The sequence below is a fragment of the Penicillium paradoxum genome (genome assembly GCF_028828445.1).
Source record: "Penicillium paradoxum strain IBT 22861 chromosome Unknown utg000003l_segment0_segment0, whole genome shotgun sequence".
NCBI classification, from domain to species: Eukaryota; Fungi; Ascomycota; class Eurotiomycetes; order Eurotiales; family Aspergillaceae; genus Penicillium; species Penicillium paradoxum.
Genome location: NW_026643181.1, coordinates 2755754 through 2777171, shown reverse-complemented (window position 1 = coordinate 2777171; position 21418 = coordinate 2755754). Strand labels below are relative to the sequence as shown.

The following is a 21418-nucleotide window of genomic DNA, read 5'->3' as shown; positions in this document are numbered from 1 at the left end:
GCAATGCAAGATGTGAAGCGAAAGAATTAGAATAGAAAGCATTAAAACAACAGGCTACGCTTCATGTATTGTTCATCCTGCGTTTTCTCCCGCGGGCACTGCCAAGCGGTCTTTGGGCGAGAACATGTCGGAGAATAGGATCGTCTTTGTTCTTGTCAACGTGATGTACACGAACATGTCTATAGATGAGTTCAGCTGAGGTCAGATTGAGTGAGGCTCGGACCGTAGTACGAACCGTTGAAGATTGTCGGGTCGCGGGTATTTGTGTTGCTGGTCTGGACAGAAGGGACAGACGTAGCCGGGAGAGTTGTGAACGAGGCCATGGCGCATCATTTCGTTCTTGCGCTTGAAGCCCTTTCCACCGACTGCGCGTGAACAGCCCTCGACAGGGCAAAAGTGCGGGCGCTCTTGTGAGTGCACATTGGCATGAGAGCTGCTAGTTTGTTAGGCAAGAGATTTCACTGATAAATGATCCTTCTAGTCTTACTTGAGGAGATACTGAGTTTGGAATGGTGCAGCGGTGCATCCAGGATGGGCACATTTATAACTTCCCACAGGGCCGCCATTGGCCTGGGGAGTGGACGCAGCGAGCGAATGACGATCGCTCATACCCGCGCCCACATGTTCCGTGGGCGTGGGATAACTGGTTGCAGGGCTTTTGGCAGTCATAGGGGAAGCCTCGTACGGGGTCTGAGCGGACAGCATCTCACAATGGGGTGTTCCGGGCCAGAAGGATGAGTGTGAGGCCGGAGATGGGTTAGTAGAGGCGTCCTTCATACTCACCGGCGAAAAGTGAGAAAAAGGACTGGCGGGGATGGGAAACTTTCCCGGAAAAGGACGGTCGAATGGAGAATCGTTCCCAGATGTTGTTGATCCGGGACAGGAAGTGAAAGGGTAGGGAGATGGCATTGTGTTGACTGGTGATGGACCGAAGTCCGTCAACGCGCTGAGAGCCTTTTGAATCGACGGCAGCTTTTGATGACTGCCATCTGGAGAATTTTTGAGGCATGATCCAGGAGATCGTTGGATTGGGTTGAGAGATGACGAGGAAATTCGAGGGTTGACACCAAGTCCCGGGGAAGTTTGAAGAGGAGGCAATTCTGGTGAGAACCGGCGGTTCGAATCGCTGATTGATGGAGGCCGTTCCCTTGGAGCAAGCTCACTTTTGACATCCACAGCTGGTTCAACAGGCTTGGATGGGGCCGAGGTTGTTATCAAAGGCGGTTTCTTCTCAATCTTTGGTTCTGAGGCTGGTCCGGAAGGAGGCTCTATTATTATTAACCTTTCCTTGGGCCGAGGATCGTCCCTAGTTGGATTTGGCTTTTTGTTACTTCTGGGATCAAAGTCGGGCGGTCTATAATTCTTGAAATTCCCAGGTTCGAGTGGACCATTCCTTGCCGTTACAGCCATCTCAGGGTGTTGCGGAGCTAGATACCCCATCAGCACTCGGTCGCCCTCATGAGTTGCAATCCGAGGCTCCCGGTGGTTGGGCTTACGGGTTGCACCCGCTGTTTCGGCATCTTTCTGGCAAGTTGGAACAAACGGCGGTAGTGATTTGCTCTCTCCATAGTCGGGTTTTATCGCCTCCAAGGGCGGTGACCGATTAAACACATCATCCTCGTCATACATAGCGGACATCATTAATAAAATAGCAGGTGCATCTGGCACCTTGCCTTATACTTGATGAGGGTCTGACAGTCTGTGACAATCACACATCAGAACCGGTGGCCTATAAGATGGTTAGAGAGCGAGTTGGATAATGGGATTTCCGATCTGAGGTTGCAAGAGAGAGAAAAACAAAAGCATATGAATCTAAATGTACAGAAGAGAAGACGCAGTCGAGTCCGACACAATGCAATTGCCTGTCAAGGGTTGAGATGGGGAGATGAGGGGTTGCCAGGATGACCAGGAGGGGGGACCAACAACAAAACATCAGAAAACAAGCCAAGAAAAATAGAAACCCCCCCCCAAAAAAAGAAAAAGCCGTCGAAGGCCAGTTCGAGGTCTGCAGAAAGGGTGCACTTACCCAAGCGGAAAGGTGCCCAGGTGGACGGGTAGCAAAATGGGTCCCGGGATGAGGCTCAACAGGTCCGATTGTCAGGACTGCGCCATCTGCAGATGATTGATACCAAATGATATCACCCGGAAGCGTGCAGGGAAGAAAGAAAGACTAGGGGGAGAGACTTTGAAAGGGAGGCGGTTGAGAGATATACACGTCGATGCCAGTATATTACCAGTATCAGATGCAAAGGGAAAAGAAGAGGAAAAGGAGATCGAAGATTGGGGGGGGAAAGACAGCTATGCGGCTCTCCAGCGGTTTTCGGGCTCCACACAATAGATTACCGGGTTAGTTTACCGTATGGGTCGGTTTTCCTCTATACCTCTGTTCTCTCTCTCTCTCTCTCTTCTTTCTCTCTTCTTTCTCTCTCCCCTTCAGATGATATTCTCACCAACTCGGAGGATTTGAACCTGGTCGCACATAAGCCAAGGAAAAAAAAAAAAAAAAAGAGAGAAAAGTTCCCCACCGCTACTCTTTACTATTCAGGCTCCACCATTAAACTCGGAGACAACAACCGGGGGTGCACAACTCTCTGTGAGTCGTGTGTTGCCCCAGTCGCTCTTATACCCGGGTATAGGGGAATCTGCAGAGGGCCCACAAGGTCTGTTCATTCTCACTTTTCCTCGTTTTGTCCCGCCTTTTCTCTTTTTTTTTTCCCAACTGCGCTGGCACGCTAAGGTCGAGCCTCGAGCCGTCAGTCCGAAAAGGATCTTCAGGCTTTCCCGGTTTGGTTGTCAACGCGCTGTCTGCGGCAAGAAGATCGGCCGGCCCACGTTGTTTCAGAGCCTCGTTACTGGACTTGTCCTCCGTACTCGGTACTGAGGGTAATCTGACCCTGAAAAAAAGAATTCCAAACACTATATCATCCTACGCTATGCTACCTGCAGATATGTGCTGTCCAACCTCACCCGAAACCACCCTAAGTTGCTTCTCGAATTCATCCCAGCCGCATCCCCTCACACTAGTGAATAGTGGATAATTTAATTTAATTTGCCCAGAATAGGCTGCTATTGAAAACCCTCCTCCCTACCGGTTCGGGGTAAATCCCAGAGGAAAAAAAAAAGAAAAGAGACACCCAAGTGGGTTTCTTCACTCAGCCTCACTTACACGTAGAGCCGCAGGGCCAGCGAAAAAAGCCTCACCTTTTCCCCTCTTCTACCACCAATCATAACTCTCGTCACGACGGTCAACGGACATTCCACCATGCGGTATTCCATAATCCTGCGCACTGTTCCTTCTGATGACGCGGGATTCCGACCATGATGCCCATTTCGCGCTAGTGCATGTTGCAGTTGCCGCTTATCTAGGGAGTAGGGAGTAGGGAGTACTCCGTACCTCGCGTTGGGTGGTTTCATATGTCGCTGGACGGAGGACGGAGTATGTACTATCGCGGTACGGAGGACTCCGTACTCTCGGTATAGCTGTACATTCCAATCGGGTGAAATGGCGTACATAGACGTGATATGCTCGCAGGATATTCGTTTCTCGATTCCTTGACCGCATCAGGGCAAGTGCTTACTCCACACGTCAGGCGCCCAAAGTACCTGGGAAGTTCTAGAGAGCCTATCTGTACTTCTGACCTGTGGGGGTTGTTTCACAGGGAACACTTGGACATCCTGGATACGGTGTACATGCAGCTATCTCCATGGGACACATACTCGGTACACGAAGGTCTAGAAGCTCAATTCTCTCCCTATATACGAAGGATTTCGACGCGATGCATTGCGGCTAACGCACGGCTTAACCACACAAAAACAGGTCTGATGCTCTACAACTTCCCAGCACTCTTAACAGCCCGAACCCTCCCCCAAGCCTCCTCAGCAAACGGCTTCGCCCTCTTCGCATACTCCCCAGCCCGCTCACTGCTAGCTTGTCTCGCAGCGAACCGGGCCGCAATGCCCTGCATGATCACGGATCCCCGGAATGCAAAGAACGCATCGCCCCACGCCACGTCCGAGCTCGTCTCGTACCCGCACGTCTCGGCGTACCAGCCAATGCACTCCTCACGTCTCGGTAGCCCTGGAACAACCCCCGGCACGAACTGTGACAACTGGCTGTCTCCACCATCCATGATATACGGGCTAGTCAGATTACAGAAGTCCGAGAGTGGATGTCCTATCGTGGCCATTTCCCAATCCAGAATTCCAATCACACGCGGCTCCGTCTTGTGGAAGATCATGTTATCAATCTTGTAGTCGCCGTGGACGAGCGTGCCCCGGTCAAGCGGCTGGGTGCTCTTTTGCGAGAAGAACGCAACCATATCGTTGAAGTGGGGGAGTTCGCCGACGGGTTCTTTGGTGTCGACATCCAGAACGGCGGATTGCGCCTTCGAGATTGTGGTGAACGTTGCGATTTGGCGGTCGAAGAAACCCGTTGGTCTGCCGAAGTTCTCGAGACCGACGCTTTTGGGGTTTACCCTGTGGAACTTGGCGAGCGTTTGTACTGCATTCTTCCAGCTGGAGGTTCTGGTCAGTATGCAGGGGCCTTGAAAGGGGGTCTCAATCCTGGAGCCTCAATTGATAACCTACAGTGCTCTCCGCTCCTCCCCACTCACACCGGGCATTGATGGGTCGGTAAAATGTCGCCCGTCCAGGAACTCCATGATGTAAAATGGCGTGCCGATCACGCTATTATCCTCACATAGACAATAAGCCCTTGGGACGGGTACATCTGTATCTCCTAGTGCACGGATGATCTTGTACTCGCGCTCGACCTTATGAGCTGTCTTCGAGAGTAGCTTGCCAGGGGGCTTCTTGCGCAGAACGACCTGCTTGCCATCGGAGGCAGTAATCAAGTAGGTAGGGTTTGATTGACCAAAGCCGAACTACGGTCCGTTAGTCGATATGGTTGCTACAAATGGTTGACCAGACTCGCCTGCTTGACATCGAGTGGAGTCTTGACCTCGGGCACATGCTGGTCAATGTACCTCTCCAACGAGGGAATATCTATAGGCTGGCGCACTGCTCCCGCCATTATGAGCGAAGTTTGGAAGGAAGAAAGATATGTATTTTGCACAATGGCCACGGGTTCAATATGTACAAGGGGGCGCAATTCACAAATGCTCACAGGTTACCGGGGAACCTCGGTCCCTAGACATTGCCCTCGGTGTCGCTCGAGTGGGGCGAAGCAAACAGAGCAAACTCCGGCGCGTCCCAGCGGTGAAACGCGAGCGTGGAGCTCACCGCAATTTTTTTGTCAAGCTAGGGGGCTTGATCACCTTAGCCAATTAATTGTGGATACTGTACTTGACTCGATTTCTCGATTCCTCAATCCTCCATTTCACTCATCATGACCAAAGAGAAAACTCCTTCCCAAGAGAAATCCCTCCCGCACAATCCGCCTTCCCTGCCATCCTCGCCGCTGCCGAAACGCGCAAAGCCCGACACAATGACCGCCCCCGCCGTGACCTCGATCCAGCAGCAGCTGCCCCCGCTGCTGGTTAAGAAGCTCGTCGAGTCTGCCCAGGCTCCTACCCGCGGTTCTGCTTTCGCCGCTGGTTACGATATCTACGCTGCGAAGGAGACTGTTATCCCCGCTAAGGGCAAGGGTGCTGTTGATTCGGGAATTGCTATTGCTGTGCCCGAGGGAACTTGTATGTGACTATACATTTTGATTGAGATCGCGAACCGTGGCGATATTCTCTACTTGGGAGGGCCAAGCTCGATCGGGGATGAATGAGAATACTAACGATGAAACTAGACGGCCGCATTGCTCCCCGCAGTGGTCTTGCTGCTAAGCACTTCATTGACACCGGTGCTGGCGTCATTGATGCTGACTACCGCGGTGAGGTCAAGGTTCTTCTGTTCAATCACTCTGATGTCGACTTCCCAGTCAAGGTGGGAGATCGTGTTGCCCAGCTGGTTCTGGAGCGGGTGAGTGCTAACTATCAAGTCTGTTATATGTTGTGTCGATATGTCTAACTGTTTCTAGATCTACACCCCCGAAGTGAGCGTCGTCGAGGAGCTCGAGGAGAGCGTCCGCGGTGCCGGTGGATTCGGCAGCACTGGTAAATAAGCTTGCATCGTGGCAACACAGTTGGGAGGATATGGAGAATAAAATTTAGATAGGCCCTGAAAAGATCAGGGACCTAGTTACGATTACATGCATTCGAGACTATGAATGAATGAAAAAAAGAATTCATGCAAAAAATTATTCCATGCTCGACTCAATGAAATCTATGTACAGACCGAACCGGTTTTTGATTTAGAGATGTCCACCATCCCGACTTCATCTAATGCATTGCCCAATCCTTCTATCATGCAACCATCCCACGTCAGATCGAGACCCCCAGGAACTATCGCAAGTCCTTGGGAAGATCCTCCTTCTTCCAATCCTGCGCTTCAAACTGGATCTTGGGATCCCGCAAAAAGTGCGTATTCCTCACAAGCCTGACCTCGGCAGCTTTAGTCATGCGCAGATAATCCCGCTTCTCCAATTCCTCTGCCGTCGCTTCTCCATCTCGCGCGGGTACAGCAACTGCCAGCTCTGCATCACGAATCTCCAATGTCCGTTCCAGAACACTATGCATACTGGAAAGGACCTTGACAGTTGCTTTTGCTAGTGGCAGGTCCGTTGCCGCAACGTTATCGGGTGATACCCACGACTTGGTCGTGCGGAGGCCATCTACCGCTGACACGGCTTCGCTTAGTCGTGCAACGGTCAGCGCTGCGAACATGTCGCCCGTCCCGCTGAAGAAGCAGTCCAGAGCTGGCACATCGACGCGGAAGAGTCGCGGTGACCCATCTGAGCGCGTCGTAGAACCAATTACTGTGAGGAAGTTCTCTGGCGGTGGTGGGGTTGATCCTGATTGGGAGAGCTTGAAGAGTTGCACCGAGGTGATGATCACATGCGGCACCGAGTAGATCCTATGGATAGCCGTGATGGCCGAGGCGAGAGTGGCCGGCGAAGTGATTTTGATGCCAGAGAGAGTCCTATATTGTATATTAACACTGACCTGTGTGGGGGGTCATGCTCGGAGAATATCTTACTCAGCTTCGAACTGGTTAGGCAGAATCAAATCCGCAAATGGGATGATTTTCTTATATGCTGGGACTACGTCGTCGTTGACATATAGACGGCCTTGATCGCCCATGACTGGGTCCAGGACTGATACATAGATCAGTGGGCTGTATACTTGGGGGCTTGGATGTCGAGATCTACTCACCCCAGAAAAATGATCCGGGTTTCTGTTCTGCTTTCTGTTGCAGGTCAATGCCGATAGTGCCTACTGATTCCACGGCAGCCGCACTCGGGGCATAGCCCGAGAGCATGACATCGAAGTCTGTGAGGTTACTCTGGCAAAGACCCTGGTAGAGGTCTGAGATTTCCTGTGCGGTGGCACGAGTTCCTTTAAATTGACGGTAGCCCGTGTGATTACCTGTGGTTCCCTGTGAGTCAAGGGTGATAAACCAAGGTTAGGTTGCAACGTACTGAAATGGACGGTGTTTAAGGCGGCGACCTCGCAGCCCAGCGATTGCATGACGAATGTTGCCATTGTGTTTCCGACATGGCTGGAGAGAGGGATGTTAGCGATTTGATCACCCCCGATGGCTCTGTAGATATCTGATAACTGGGGTTATCAGAGGGGGCCACATACCCATAAACTACCTGGTGGAGTTGTCAGTCCGGGAGTCCGATGGAGGGGTAGTTTTTCACTTACATGACTGGCTATCGCCAGAACTCGGGTGTCGGGTACCAATGAATCCATCTTGATCAGTCTGAAACAAAAGAGAATGTATCCCAGTCCATATGTATGTTATATGCTATGACTCTGTGTGGGGGAGGGGGAAATGATTTGCCGAACCTCCTCTTACCTAATTGGCCCCAACACCGACGTCGGGTTTGTTATCAGAGACACCGTGGAGGTGCGAATTATTTTCTCATTTCTAAATGCTACAACGGTATAGTAGAATTGTAGAGTCAATTGAAGATATGTTCTGCATCGTCAATCGTCTTCTAACCTTGCTATAGCTCAAGACCCATGTCCCAATCTGAAACCACAGGATCTGCGTCCAACAGCCTCATCTTCTGCGACAAGATCTCCTTGCTTCACGATGACCAGACCTCACGGTGAATAGACTCCTTCGGTCTTGTTCGGTTCTATGTGTTTCATGAAGTCTCAGAGTGATCCAGTCTCGGAATGCGGGACCGGTTGCGTGGGAACCGGTGGCCGGAAAAGTAGGTAAAATGAAGCCCAAAGGAACACAGGGAGATTGACGGTACATATGTCGAAGCCACACACTGGTCTCGACCTCAATTCGGAAAGACTTCGTACAGAAACTTCGTACAAAAGCGACTGCACGTACCAGGCCCCTGAACCGGAGCTGAGAGATGAGTTCCACCGAACGGTCTAGTCCCGGGTCTAACGGAGCAGAGCCTGCTATTTATGGTGTTAGTGGTTCAATGGTAGTCCAATGGTATGCCCTTAGCACTCGAATGGTGCTCCATTGACAGAAGTACTCCAGTGGTTCCTCGCGCACTGGCACAAGTTATCGGCCTTGGCTTCCTCGTCGGAGTATTATGCTGATGGCTAGACATTTTTAGCTTTCCACTATTCTTCACCTCGTGCTCCATTTTGGTTCTGATTCTGATTCTGATTCTGATTTTGATCTCTATTCCAATCTCGACTTCCATTCCAACTTCAATTTCGAGGATTCTTTTCCTCAGTCGCTCCTTCAATGAAGTGCTAACATTCATTTATCCCACCATGTCAGAGTAACCACTCACGTTCTTTGTTTCCAACTGCCACGGCTCTGTCACTCGTTACAAAGACTCTAATTGCACCCATTTCACTGCATCGTCACTCATTGATACATCATACTTGACTGTCTGCCATGTTCTCGTCTCGGTCTCATTCGAGCCGAAAACATCACGTCAAAATGCCTCGTCTACACGATATGTACAACCTCCTAATTCTAATTACTATTCTCTGTTTATCATCTATCACATGCGCCCACTCCGTGGAAACCACTTCCGACTTGAACGTGCATGCACGATCGGCCTGGGACCCAAGTGGAGAGATCACCGCCGATCGTCGATTAGAAGCATCCACAGAAGGAAACATAACCGTGCACCGGCGAACAATCCTCACAGCCTCAAGCTCCACTTCAACGGATATGCCCAAGCCTTTCGACACGCTAGCCTACGACTTCGCCAAGGGTGCCAGCTGCATCGATTTCTTCGCCAAATGGCGTGCCGACGAAACCATCATCAACTGCAACGCCGTCTCCCTTCTCCTGGAGAACTCAAATGCCTTCTTCCACTCCCTCAACTCGGCAAATCGCACCACTCACATTCTGGATACATCCTGCTCGGCAAATGTCTCCGAATGTGCATCCATCATGACCGACCTTGCAGCCCAGCTGGTCAAATCCGAAAACTGCGGCAAGGACTACAACAACGGGAACTCCGTCGTCAAAGGCTTGTATCGCGACCTCGTTGCTTACGAACCCGTCTACCGTGCCACCTGTCTCAAGAACCCATCAACTCAGGATTACTGCTTCGTCAACTCAGTAGTCAACAACACCACCTCGCCAGATGACTACAACGTCTACTTCATGCCGCTCGGAGACCGACTCGACATGAGCGCTACGCCAACTTGTAACAAATGCTTGAAGTCGACGATGGAGATCTTTTCGGGCTGGGCTAAGCGAGACGGCCAGGGTCTTGCTTACACCTATCTCCCCTCGGCGGATGTCGTAAATGCGCGCTGTGGTGCTGGATTCGCGGCCACTAATATCACCGTTGGTTCCAGTGCTATTACCAGTGGGGGTGGTCTCGCTGTTCCCCTGCCCAATCTTGGTGTTGCGAGTGCCATGGCCTTGGGACTGGCTGTGTTGACCGCGTTGTCTTGATCTGAATTCCTTTTGGTTTCTTTTGTCCATACACACTCCTTTCTTGTTTATCTTGGAGGATCCGTCTGCCCGAATGGGTACGGCCACGGTTGATGTCAGCGAGCGTGTCTTTTGTTTTCTTCTTCTTCTTCTTCTTCTTTTGATTTGATCGTCTGATCTGTAATTAATATTTAGTGAAGTTGTTTATATTCCTCCGTGTGAGTTATTCACTATGCTATTCCATTCGCATATACTTTCCTCGCGTAGCTGGTCAAATTCGACTCATTTTCTTTGTCTAGATAAACCCGTCGAGATTACCTGATGCAAAAAAAATGATAGCAAAGATCTCAGAACCATTCAATGTATTCCTGAAACACCAATAACACACCAACAAATCATCGGATATAAGTAAACACAGATATAAACAGGGCTAAATCGCACCTAGCACCGTCGTTATGGGCGCATAGAACACTTGCAAAAGATCATCACATCTGACGAGTCTGGTAATATGTAGCATCAAATACAAACAGCAAAACGCTCACAGGGAATGAGTTTCCAGAAACCCCAAAAGAACACAAATCATCAGCTCCTCCTCTTCAACACATCTCCCATAGCAACACCGACAAGACTCTGCGGTTCACCTCCAAAGTTAGTCCCAAAGGTAGCGCCAAAGCTAGCTCCGGGACTCATGGGGACGGGCGACGCCGCACCGGATGTGGGAGATTGCCCCGCGGCATCTTGTTCTCGCTTCACGCGGATGTACCCTAGTTTCGCGAACCGACCGACATGTGTCCAGAAATGGCGGCCGGCGGGGTGTGCGGCGATGCGTTCTAATAGATCGGCTGTTGCTTCGCGGACAGCCTGATCTGGATGGAATAGACCCATGCTGAGATAGAAAAGACCGGCCTGGTTCTCCGGTGCTACGGTTAGGAGTTGGCAGATGCCAGCGTAGTCCTTGACGGAGTGGGAGAGGGCGATGTAGATGGAAGCAGCTTCGGGGTGAGAGAGTTTAAGAGTGCGGAGGCGATCATGATGGTGGTGGATGTCTGGACGTTGGATTGGGCGTGCGGGGAAGTACATTGCTGCGATGTCTTGGATGTAGGAGTAGTAGGAGCGGGTGTTGCGCCAGCCTTCGATTCGGGAGACTGATGCTGAGAGCTCGCGCTGTTTCGCCGTTTCGTCGGTCCAGACGTATCCGTGTCCGCGTAGAGTGGTTGGGTCGCTAGCATCGCTTTGATGGCCTGTTGGGCTGTCTGGGGAGAGTTCTTCTCCTGGGCCGATGATATAGAGATTTGAGGCGCCGTAGACTGCTTCTTCAAAGGCTGCAGCAACTCTGGTGAATTTTGTGATATATGCACGCCATTTGGCGCGCACAGCATTCTCGCCATGTCGTTGGCTGATGCTGCGGAGGATATCTTCCATAAATAATGTGTCGCCTGTCGGATCCCCAGTCGTATTGGATACGTTGTTTGGTAGCAGAGAATTTTGTTGCTGGAAGAACAGAAGTCCTTCTGTTATCGGTGCAGGTTCAACATGGCTTGAGATCTTGATACGACCTGTGGGTAGGTCGCACATGATATCCCACCATTCAGGATGGTTGGCAAAGGTTGGGTTCGTAACCCCTGCAATAAAACCAGGCACTTTGAGAAGATCGTCAATTTTGGACAGATCAGTATATGGGAATGCGTGTCGGGTGAATCCACGCAGGATGCCACCGGATGCGAGGGCACAGGCCGCCAGGACCGCCTCCGCCACTTCTCCCGATGGCCGGTTGTGCCCTAGAAACACGACACGTTTCTGAGTGAGGATAGCGTTGACAAGGACAACAACGGGGTGTGTGAATGGTCCACTCGTTGTCAGATGGGGATGTGGTGGGAAAGCCAGAGGGGATGTCGCGTGAGGTACAGCGAAGGTCTGGATGAGTTTGATGAGGGAGAAGTCTCCAACAGTCTCCGGCCAGATCACCGTCGGGATTTTGACGGGGATTGGGATATCATTGTAGACCACCCTCGACTCGTACTCATGTGTATCCCGCGGTAGGACGTATCGGCTCATTTTCTTCGGTGATGGTGGACATTCCTCGTCCTCGAATTCTTCTTCCTCGCGCTGGCGGATCATTTGTTCAAATTTCTCGATGAACATATCCTTTGTGTTGGTAGATTGCAGGATATGGCGCTCAAGTATTGACATCTTCGGCATCAACGAAAGATCCATGGCGTTGACAGCATCATACAGGGATTCCAGTGTTTCGGGAAACGGTGATTTGAAGTAGTCCTCTAGCGCCAGAAGAAGTAAAGGCTATATAACAATCAGAATTGGCTGGGTAGTATGATCACAATGACTACTGTCGCTTACTTTATAGATGTGTAGGAACGAATGTCGTGTACAGATAGCCATCGCTTTGACTACTGCGCCTCTGCTAGTTATTAGTACAGCGGAATTCGGATAAGAACAATATGACATACCGTCTCACAGTATTATCTTGCTTAGTATTGACAAGATTCAGCACATACATCAGGGGTGGCCCTTCACCACCCTCGTCGTCACTACTGTCGGGATCATCGGAGGCCTCATCCAATTCGTCATCCTGAGAATCGATCCCCTCCTGATTCGCAATGTATTTAGACTTCCGCTTCCTCTTCTTTTTTCCACTCGTCGAGTCCGTTTCTTCATCACCACTGGTATCCTTGTGTAAAAAGAACATGGTCCAGTCCTGACTCCGCACGTGTGTCTGATCCGGTAGCATCAGCTCGGCAAGCATGCTCTCGTCGCCACTAATGGCAGCGGGATACTGGTGTTCCATGATCGGGCCCCGATCGATATGGAAGGACGCAACCAAGATGTATTCCACATGGCGTTCTGGCGAGTCGAGCGGGTACTGCGCCTTGCAGCGGCGAGGTCTAAAGCCTGAAGCCCCATGCTCCGTGGACCTTCGTCTGAAAGAGCTATGTGAGCTACTAGGTGAGCGTCCGATAAAGGAGGCCGCAGGGGAGAGTCGAGGAAGACCGCTATTCTGTCGATTATGCGAGGCGGAGAGGGAGTCGTTCGACGGTCGATAGGGTAGTGTTGTTGCCATCTTCCGGCTTCGATAGAGAGGATTGCTCCAGAAAAATCTATAAAGCGAGTATCATACCACCAAAAGCACAGTGACAAGAGCCAATGATAACAATAATTGAATTAATTGACCGGAATTAAGTGTTCAGGGGCTAAGAGTAAGAGGGGTTAAGAAAAAGGACGATTTCTCCACAGTGGAGAGGCGATAAGCCGATAAGAATCTCTGGAGACGAATATGACCTATCAGCTTGTCTTTGGCTGCAACTGCATCGACATCGTAGATCTTCATCTTTCTAGGCAATGGGAATGGACATGTCCGATTTATGGAATTCTAGAACATTTGCCTACGGTACGGGGGGAACTGTAGACCGCTTCCAGGCCTTCTATGGTGTACAGGGTACGGAGCACACCGTACAAACTTCGGTATATATGTGCGTAGCAAATGGCAAGGTTAGGACCTCGAAGTATTCCTAGGCAAAGTCTTAATTTCTGAATGAGTCTATATTCATCTTGTCCTTTATCTTGAGCCCCTAGAAAGCTGGTTGATTGGTGTCAAGAATATAAGCGCTTGTATGGAGTACATGTCGTACAAACGCTAGATAGGTTTAGGTACAGCAAAAAGCAAATTAGGAGTATTTCACTCCATACCTGGAGATTTTATAAATACCTTTGACAATGTATGATTTATCCCCCAAAACCAAAATAGACCGTACCTCGCAATATGAAATCTCCCTCTTGTCGATCGAACAAGGCGGTGGCAAAATTATGGTTGTTATGGGGGCGCCGCTTGTTTACATCGATAAGCAAAGCGTCATAGGCTGTTTACATGGACAATTAACCACTTCCGCCAACACACGTTTCCCATCATGGTATGGTCCTTGTTGGGCAGCTATTATGTCTATTTCCAACCAACTGACATTGATCTAGGCCAACAACCCCATATTCAAACCCTCGCCACTATCCTTTGGGTCCCCAAGGGCGTCGCCCTTCCGGCGCCCGTCCACTCCCAACTCCCCGCCCTCAGCCAGTCGCACAGTAGGCACCCCAGGGAGCTCGCCTAGTCGGGGCTATACCCCTATGGTGTCACCCAGCAAGCTCAATCAATCATATACAGTGGAGCATGGTGAATCACGGTCTCCGAAGAATGATCGGCCTATTCCCCAACCAAACTTTGGCAGAGAGCTCTCTCCCTCTCCAACAAAAGGAGCGCGGTCGCCGGGCAGCTTATCTCCAATTATGGGGACCAGGACAACTGGCTTTGCAGGACCAGCCAGTGACGCAGCCGGGAAGTTGCCGGCACACCAAGTGAGGGAGATTAGAGAAGCTTTCCAAGTGCTTGATCGGGATAACGACGGACTTGTAAACAAAGATGATGTGATTGATGTGCTTACCACGTTAGGTAAGAAGGAATTATATATTGCGGCTTGGCATTGGGAACTAACTCAATTCCTCAAACAGGCCAAGACTCGTCTGCGTCTACGATCGCGCGCTTCTTCCCACCAGGAACAGGCCAGACTATGAACTTCCCGAATTTCCTCAATACGCTCTCTGGACTTATGGCATCAATGTCGCCCTCACAAGAGCTTCTGAACGCCTTTGCTGCGTTTGATGACGATGACAACGGGCAAATTGACGCCGCTGAACTACGTGATGCTCTATTACATACAGCCCCTGAAGGTGGAGAAGAACGATTAACTGAAAGACAAATCGATGAAGTCTTCAGCGGATTTACAGGGCGCCCAGCCTTCATTGGCCGGGGAGGAAAATCAGGTGGGTTGGGTAAGAAGGGTGAGGTTTTCCAATACCATGAGTTTGTTCGCAACGTTATGGGCGGAGAAAACGGCAATAATACACCAAGAGAAGCAGATGCAGCACATGTATGATCTATCTTCATGACTGGGGGCTTGAATTGAGTCGGCGTTACAGGTTATGTCTTATCTACCTAGGTCTCTTAAGGGTTTTGGCAGTTTGGAAGGCTGTAGGAGCAGCCAGTCATACAAAGGCTCTCATGAATGATACCTTGTACCATTAACTGTTGAGCAAAGATCGTATGTGTTTTTGGATAGAAGCAGTGAACTAAGTAAATCGTAAATTTACAAGTATACCGTCGGAGTAAACACCTTCCGCATTTCATCGGCAGAAAAGCTCCAGCCACCGCGATCTGATACATTTCTCCGTCAGTTGTGCTCTCATATACCCGTTTCTCAAGGGTGTATGCCCAAGACCCTCCAATGCAGACTTAATTGCAGAAAATATGGCCAACCTTCAGCCCTCCTGGGTTCTGGGTGTTCCGGGCCCCGACACATCCGCATCGCCGCGAACAATGCGAACACTCCGGAAGATCCAATCCCACCAAGTGCTGTCCACCTCCAGCGCCCTAATTGCTCAAACTCAGACCTCTCACCACTCTGGTCCCTATGAAAACCAGCTTGAATCACCAGCAGTTCCTGGGACTGCAACACGTGCGCGCGCACATCGCCGAGCTCGATCAAATAGCGATGCGGCTTCTCGTGAAGCTCGAGAAGTGGTGATAATACCCCCTGTGACCCAGAGACGACCCGCTCGCAAAACAGGGTCAGGGATTGGGATCAAACGGTCACTCCTAGAGAACTTTTTGCGCGATGGACCGCAACACGAAAACCCCAACGAGGGACTTCGAGAGCTGAAATACCTTGTTCTGTCTTGCAGAGTCGATGCTGACGGAGATGGAATGGTGAGGGTTACCTACCTGGATCTATCTTGCGAGATTACTGTCTAACATCACGGAAATAATAGTCGCCGTACCGAATCTACCTCTGGTTAATCCTTCTCGACATTCCTCCCATGCCTACCGACGATTACCTTGCTCTTATTCACCGCGGCCGCTCTCCCGCTTACGCCAAAATCCGTAATGACACCTTCCGCACACTAGCCACAGACCCTCTATTCAAACGCCGAGTCACCGAAGCAAGCTTGATTCGACTACTTAATGCCGTGGCATGGAAACTTCATGATTCCAGGCCAAAACCCCGGTCTCGACCGACATCCTCTCGACGTCGCGAGATGGAGCTTCGAATGGATGCACCGCCCAGCATCGCAGAGCAATCCATATGCGATGAAGAGTTGAGGAAGCCCACGAACAATACTCCGATTGACACAGCCATGTACGTCCAAGGCATGAATGTCTTATGCGCACCATTCCTCTATGCTGCCCGTAGTGAGGTGGAAGCATTTGCATTGTTCCATTATTTCGTCACGCGCGAATGCCCTGGTTATATCCGTGGAGCCATGGATGGGGTACATAAAGGTCTTCGTTTAGTAGACCGATGTCTTGAGATTGTGGAGCCCAAACTTGCCGCATATCTGTTCTCCAAGGGAATGCACGCTGAGCTGTATGCATTCCCATCAGTATTGACCCTTTGCGCCTGCACACCTCCACTGCCCGAGGTGTTGCATCTATGGGATTTCTTGTTCGCATATGGCCCCCACTTGAACATCCTGTGCATTGTCGCCCAGCTAATCCGCATGCGCGACCAAATCTTCGAGTGTCCGAGGTCAGTTCTAGCTTTCTGTTGTTTCCCCTTGTTCTTCACAAAAGCTAACTCATGACTAGCCCGAATAAAATTCTTCGCTCATTCCCTCCCCTTGATGCGAAGGAGATCATTGCACTGACGGTTCTTATCGTCCGCAAGATCCCAGGGGAACTTTATGCAGAAATGATTACCCATGCAAAATAGATTGGGCATGACCCGAGCTCATTGAGAAGCTCCTATCGAACGAGAAATGGATGTCATACTACCTGGGTTTCATAGCGGAGTTTTGGGTATGATTAATCGCAACTAATGGACATGGTGACTGGATGGGATATGACACAGGCATTGACGAACACCTAAGATACACTTTTTTTGAATGAATTGATGATTTTACACAACTATTTGATACCTTATAATACCTTAGGATATGACTTGCTGCTCCTTTCTAGGGTTTCGATCTTTTGCTCTCGTGGAACATACAGGTGTCCCGTTCATCTAAGAGGCAGAAGCCCTAAGAAGACATCCCAAGACAATCGGCACAAATTCCATTTGTCGTCATATTTTAATGCATCTCACATCTCGCATTTCGCACGTTAGGAGCATGGAATTGGTTTGTACAATGCTTGTTTTCCACAAATCAAAAGAAAAGAAAAAGCGGCAGGCAAACGGAATCAGACAAGGCATCATCCTCTTCGTTCAACCCGTCTGCATGGTTTGGACTTCTTTCATTCTCCGGATTATAAGTACGACCCTCCCATCGATCATGGGTTCTGCAAACCGCTGTTATTGTCAATGTCCACATTAATCTACAGCATCTATTGCCCGGTCCGAGAAATCAATGTTTTCAATCTCAACAGCATTAGTTCTCCTCCTAGCATGCGTTTTGCTATGCAGAGCATGGGCCAAGTTAGAACAGCTCCGTTGTGCACAAAGGGTATCAAAAGACCCAGCAATATGCCGGGAGATCATTGCCGGCAAATTAGAACACAATGGACTACCAAATATCCTCTCGCCACATGAAGCACGGGCAATTCCAAACCGTCGTCTTCGCATCGTCTTTGGAATCGACAATGCTTTCATCCGAGCCGACAGTGTCCATGCTACCGCTTTCGTCGATCGGGTCAGACCCTTGATCAACCTGTCCGCAAAGGAATGGGCCAATGTATCTGAATTTGCCAGGATCACGACAAGCCACTGGATCAATTACGGCTTCCCCAGGGATAAAGACTGCAAGAATCATTGCTGCGAAGGAAAGAAGCATGGTGATCGTCGTCAGATCAATGTCGCCAGTCTTTCGCAGTTACTTTCACTGAAAGTTGTGCTGTGGTTGATGTTTGACCGGAAAGATCAATATCAGATCTGCGATGGGAGTCTGCTTCGGCTGGCACAATCCATCAATCGGGTCTGGGTATCCTCGAAACTCGACGACACGAAGGCTTATATTCCGAGGTTTGAGGATGACCCAGAGCTTCGTGCATCGCTGTTCGGGGTGTTCGGGGAACACTTCGGTCCCGAGAATAATCCGCTCAACCTTATTTTACCTTCTTTTGAGACTATGTGGCGCGTTGTCTTGCGAGCCTTTTTGGAGATCGGGTTTGTAACTGGGAAGGAGATACCTGCGTGGTGGGAGACGATGCTTGCTTTTGCCGAGCAGCCCAGCAAACGTCAATTCGACTATAGGCCTCCCTCGAGCAATGCTCTCAAGGAAGACGCAGACAAAACTCAGAAATTACCTAGTGCAAAGCACATTGTTCAGGAATCGCTTCGGTTATACGTTCCCACGAGGAGGATACATCGAGCATATCAGTACCGGGCTACAGAGACATCTTGGGAGATCAGATCAGCCGATATTGAAGGGTGCCATTTGCGAGCTGATATCTGGGGTTCTGACACAGAGAGATTCAATCCGAATCGATGGTCAGCTTTGACACCGGCTCAGAGAGATGCTTTTATGCCCTTTGGCTCTGCGCCTTTTGAATGTCCTGCCAAACCAACTTTCGCTCCGAGGATGATTGGGATATTGGTTGGCTCTTTGCTGGCAGCTTTGGATAAGAGTCAATCAAAGGCTTGGTATTTGGATTGCGAGGATGGAGAAGTGTTAGAACAGCTCGAGTCTGGGGAGAGGTTGTGCCCGCATAGAAATGCCTACATGGATTTGTATCTGGTACGTTCTGTGGATATTTGAGCTCAATTCTGTGTTATGTCAAAATATCATGGGGGGTTTTCTTTAATTACTAGTACATATTAAGTTTATTTAGAGGTGGAGGTCTGGAAGACCAGACACATCAAGAGGGCTATCAGCAAAAAAGACATGAGAAAGGCAAAGCACGAGCAGCATGTATGTTTGAATATTGATCACCTCAACTCAAACTAATACATAGCCCATCTCATGTAGGTGCGGACGTCGACAAATTATGAACGGATCTTCTCAGTCCAGAGCCATCTATCACCAACGGCTTACAACTGTTGACCGGCTTAGCCTGCACTGTCATTTCTTCAGCCCATGACTGGCCCATTTCCCCGCTGCCTTCCACCCCCGATCCCACGCTCGAATTTGTGTCTGACCCTCCACTTGACATCCTATCAAAGCTCCCAGTCCTCATGATGTGTGCTCCCCGATCGATCTTCACCCGAATCCTCGAACCCATGAATGTCAGATTGTTAAACATGGTCACTGCGCACTGGGCCTCCTCGGCTGTTTGCATGGCGATCAAGCCGCGGATCTGGCCATTGGTGGAGTCTGGGACAAATATGCTGCATTGCTGGACGGTGCCGGCTTTCTGCAGCAAAATCCTTAGGTCGATACATGTCGTAGCTGCATTCAAGTTCTCGATCGTGAGCCCGCGCCGGTCTGGATGGAAAGATGGGGAGTTGGGATCTATGCCGTTGGCGCGGAACTTGCGAGGGTGGTAAGGGTGGTGATTTGGGATTGGGATTTCTCCGTTTGGCGGGTACAGGTGCTGTGGTGGGGACATCGAGTAGCCTGGCATCATGTTCCAATGTGGCTCGTATATTGTGCCGTTCATAACTGGGGATGGGGGAAAGCACTGCATCGGTGGTGCGAGGGGGTCTGGCATCATGGGTATGAATGATCGGAGGGGCATTGGCGCGGGTGCGATCATCACGCCGTAGTCTGGGTAGGAGATTGATGGAGGGCTTGAGTGGACGGATCTGGCAGGCAGAGATTAGTCGGTTTGATACTTCCCGTTCAGGAGGGTGTTGGAACTCACTCTGGTGAGACGGGTGAGGGTGGGATTGCCATGGTTCCATTTACTACAGGAGGTGTGGAGTGGCCTGGGATGTAGCCTGAATGCATGATTGCTGAAGGACTTCTAGTCGGCCCGGCAATGGGCTTGGTGGGTGTGCTGGTTCGCGAGAGCGTGACGACCAGACTCTGGCCATCCCATCCATTAGTCGAGAGTCGATCTGTGATGGTGTTAGGGCAAAGGACCAAGAACCACAGGATGAGCAGCACATACGGTACGTGCGCCAAGCTTCGTCTTCGTTCTTGACGATGATCTGCCCTAGTCCCGTCGGAAAGCCGTGGCTATCATCGTATACTACTGCCTGCCGAATGTGGAGTGCAGTCTGGCGCACCAGATCCTTGAGTTCTTGCCAGCGACAATGAGGTGGAATCTGGAAGTCCGGTCAGTCTTTCAACACACATGAAAGCAAAGTCTCATAGCAATATAACTGACACCTTGAAGGAAAACGACGAATTCATCGTCCGATCTGCGCGATCTGGTGCGAGGTTTATCACGACCAAGGAAAGGCATGGCTGCCGATATCTCAAACAATGCACCCCGGAATTCCAGTGCCGAAAGCGCGCTAGCTCAGAAGAATTTAAATAAAGGATAGATGTCGAAGCTTGCAAATATCCCGGCCCGTCGGCGTTGCGAAACAGTCGGGGTTCGACTTGTCCGACCCAGTGTATAGTCGAGTCCAGAACCTGGGCAATTATACTACCAAAGGTCCGTGTGAGCTCTGGGTATATAAAGATGGTGATACCTTTGAGTTCCCAGTTTCGCTTGGACTGGGACCAGACAGACTATCAACATGCAATTCTTGGGGGAATCAGATCGCACAGGCCAGCTCACCTTTTTTTTTTCTTCTTTCGCCTGACTGCAAGTCAACGAATTGGTCGGACCGACACGCCTGCAGAAGGGAAAAAAGAAGATAAACCCCTCCACGAGCTAGAAGAGCATCAAGCGGGTTATAAAGTGTCAGAAAAAAAAAAGGGAACGCGTCAAGGTTTCACCAGACAGATGATATGGGGTAGTCAATTAATTATCTTAGGGCTAATAATCCGCGATAGTTCTATTCATGGCTTGCAAGCAAAGGCCATGAGGCCCAGAATACTGCACCTTCTGGACGAATGGCGACGCCAAACGAGCCGCAGTAGCCAGTCACAGCTGAGAATAGCAGTTCGCGGGTTTCTCGTCCATGTTGAGATATGTCATTTTCGCCATCTCAGCGCTGCCGAATGCCAATAGAGTGGTTTCTCCCCTATAGTCCCACTCAAGGGCATTGTATTTCATTTTTTTTTTCTTATTGAAATAAATCATCTCTGTAGACCCGTGCGAGACGAGAGGCAAATCACTCTTAAGTGTTACACCGCTAGATCCGGATCGGACATGCAGGGTGGACCTAGGCCTATATTCATCACATTGGATGTCTTTATTGGATCGGGGCCAGCAACGCCCTTAAAAAAGCAAAAGGTGTAAGGGAAAAAGGAATAACAGTCTTAAGGAGGGATCGTCGATCAAAGCGGGGCTGGGGAAACCTGAGCAGTCATACCGTGCAGCTCTGAGGGTGGGTTTCTTTTTCGGGGCTATCAATTACAGCGACTATTGAAATTCCTGCGCGCTGGTCGGGCGAAGAACGGAGTACGGAGTACCTGCAGCGAATCTCTGGCGAGAGCGCGTTGGATCATTCTCTCCAAGGGCGAAGGACGTCCGCGA

General features: G+C 50.3%; 9 protein-coding genes across 9 annotated transcripts; 4 read left to right on the top strand and 5 right to left on the bottom strand.

Moving 5' to 3' along the window:
* Window positions 1–61: 61 nt before the first annotated feature.
* Window positions 62–1641, bottom strand: N7457_002941 (uncharacterized protein; the record flags this gene model as incomplete). The annotated part of the gene is made up of 3 exons (XM_057173987.1): window positions 62–179; window positions 236–433; window positions 488–1641. 3 exons carry the CDS (start codon window positions 1639–1641, stop codon window positions 62–64), a joined length of 1470 nt encoding a protein of 489 aa, XP_057034138.1.
* Window positions 1642–3827: 2186 nt separating this feature from the next.
* N7457_002940 (phosphotransferase family protein) lies at window positions 3828–5032 on the bottom strand (the record flags this gene model as incomplete). Its single annotated transcript, XM_057173986.1, has 3 exons — window positions 3828–4515; window positions 4588–4883; window positions 4925–5032. 3 exons carry the CDS (start codon window positions 5030–5032, stop codon window positions 3828–3830), a joined length of 1092 nt encoding a protein of 363 aa, XP_057034137.1.
* Window positions 5033–6353: 1321 nt separating this feature from the next.
* On the bottom strand, window positions 6354–7766 carry N7457_002939 (pyridoxal kinase; the record flags this gene model as incomplete). Its single annotated transcript, XM_057173985.1, has 6 exons — window positions 6354–6990; window positions 7048–7165; window positions 7224–7436; window positions 7490–7569; window positions 7656–7666; window positions 7719–7766. The coding sequence occupies 6 exons, from the start codon at window positions 7764–7766 to the stop codon at window positions 6354–6356; spliced, it is 1107 nt and encodes a 368-aa protein (XP_057034136.1).
* Window positions 7767–8937: 1171 nt separating this feature from the next.
* Window positions 8938–9912, top strand: N7457_002938 (uncharacterized protein; the record flags this gene model as incomplete). Its single annotated transcript, XM_057173984.1, has 1 exon — window positions 8938–9912. The coding sequence occupies one exon, from the start codon at window positions 8938–8940 to the stop codon at window positions 9910–9912; it is 975 nt and encodes a 324-aa protein (XP_057034135.1).
* Window positions 9913–10473: 561 nt separating this feature from the next.
* Window positions 10474–12967, bottom strand: N7457_002937 (AFI1/MesA family protein; the record flags this gene model as incomplete). Its single annotated transcript, XM_057173983.1, has 3 exons — window positions 10474–12189; window positions 12247–12307; window positions 12357–12967. 3 exons carry the CDS (start codon window positions 12965–12967, stop codon window positions 10474–10476), a joined length of 2388 nt encoding a protein of 795 aa, XP_057034134.1.
* An 844-nt stretch (window positions 12968–13811) lies between these two features.
* N7457_002936 (uncharacterized protein) lies at window positions 13812–14828 on the top strand (the record flags this gene model as incomplete). Its single annotated transcript, XM_057173982.1, has 3 exons — window positions 13812–13814; window positions 13873–14344; window positions 14404–14828. 3 exons carry the CDS (start codon window positions 13812–13814, stop codon window positions 14826–14828), a joined length of 900 nt encoding a protein of 299 aa, XP_057034133.1.
* A 371-nt stretch (window positions 14829–15199) lies between these two features.
* Window positions 15200–16661, top strand: N7457_002935 (TBC domain-containing protein; the record flags this gene model as incomplete). The annotated part of the gene is made up of 3 exons (XM_057173981.1): window positions 15200–15658; window positions 15721–16478; window positions 16538–16661. 3 exons carry the CDS (start codon window positions 15200–15202, stop codon window positions 16659–16661), a joined length of 1341 nt encoding a protein of 446 aa, XP_057034132.1.
* A 634-nt stretch (window positions 16662–17295) lies between these two features.
* N7457_002934 (uncharacterized protein) lies at window positions 17296–18642 on the top strand (the record flags this gene model as incomplete). Its single annotated transcript, XM_057173980.1, has 1 exon — window positions 17296–18642. One exon carries the CDS (start codon window positions 17296–17298, stop codon window positions 18640–18642), a length of 1347 nt encoding a protein of 448 aa, XP_057034131.1.
* Window positions 18643–18844: 202 nt separating this feature from the next.
* N7457_002933 (RNA-binding protein) lies at window positions 18845–20233 on the bottom strand (the record flags this gene model as incomplete). The annotated part of the gene is made up of 4 exons (XM_057173979.1): window positions 18845–19628; window positions 19688–19883; window positions 19937–20093; window positions 20156–20233. 4 exons carry the CDS (start codon window positions 20231–20233, stop codon window positions 18845–18847), a joined length of 1215 nt encoding a protein of 404 aa, XP_057034130.1.
* Window positions 20234–21418: the final 1185 nt, after the last annotated feature.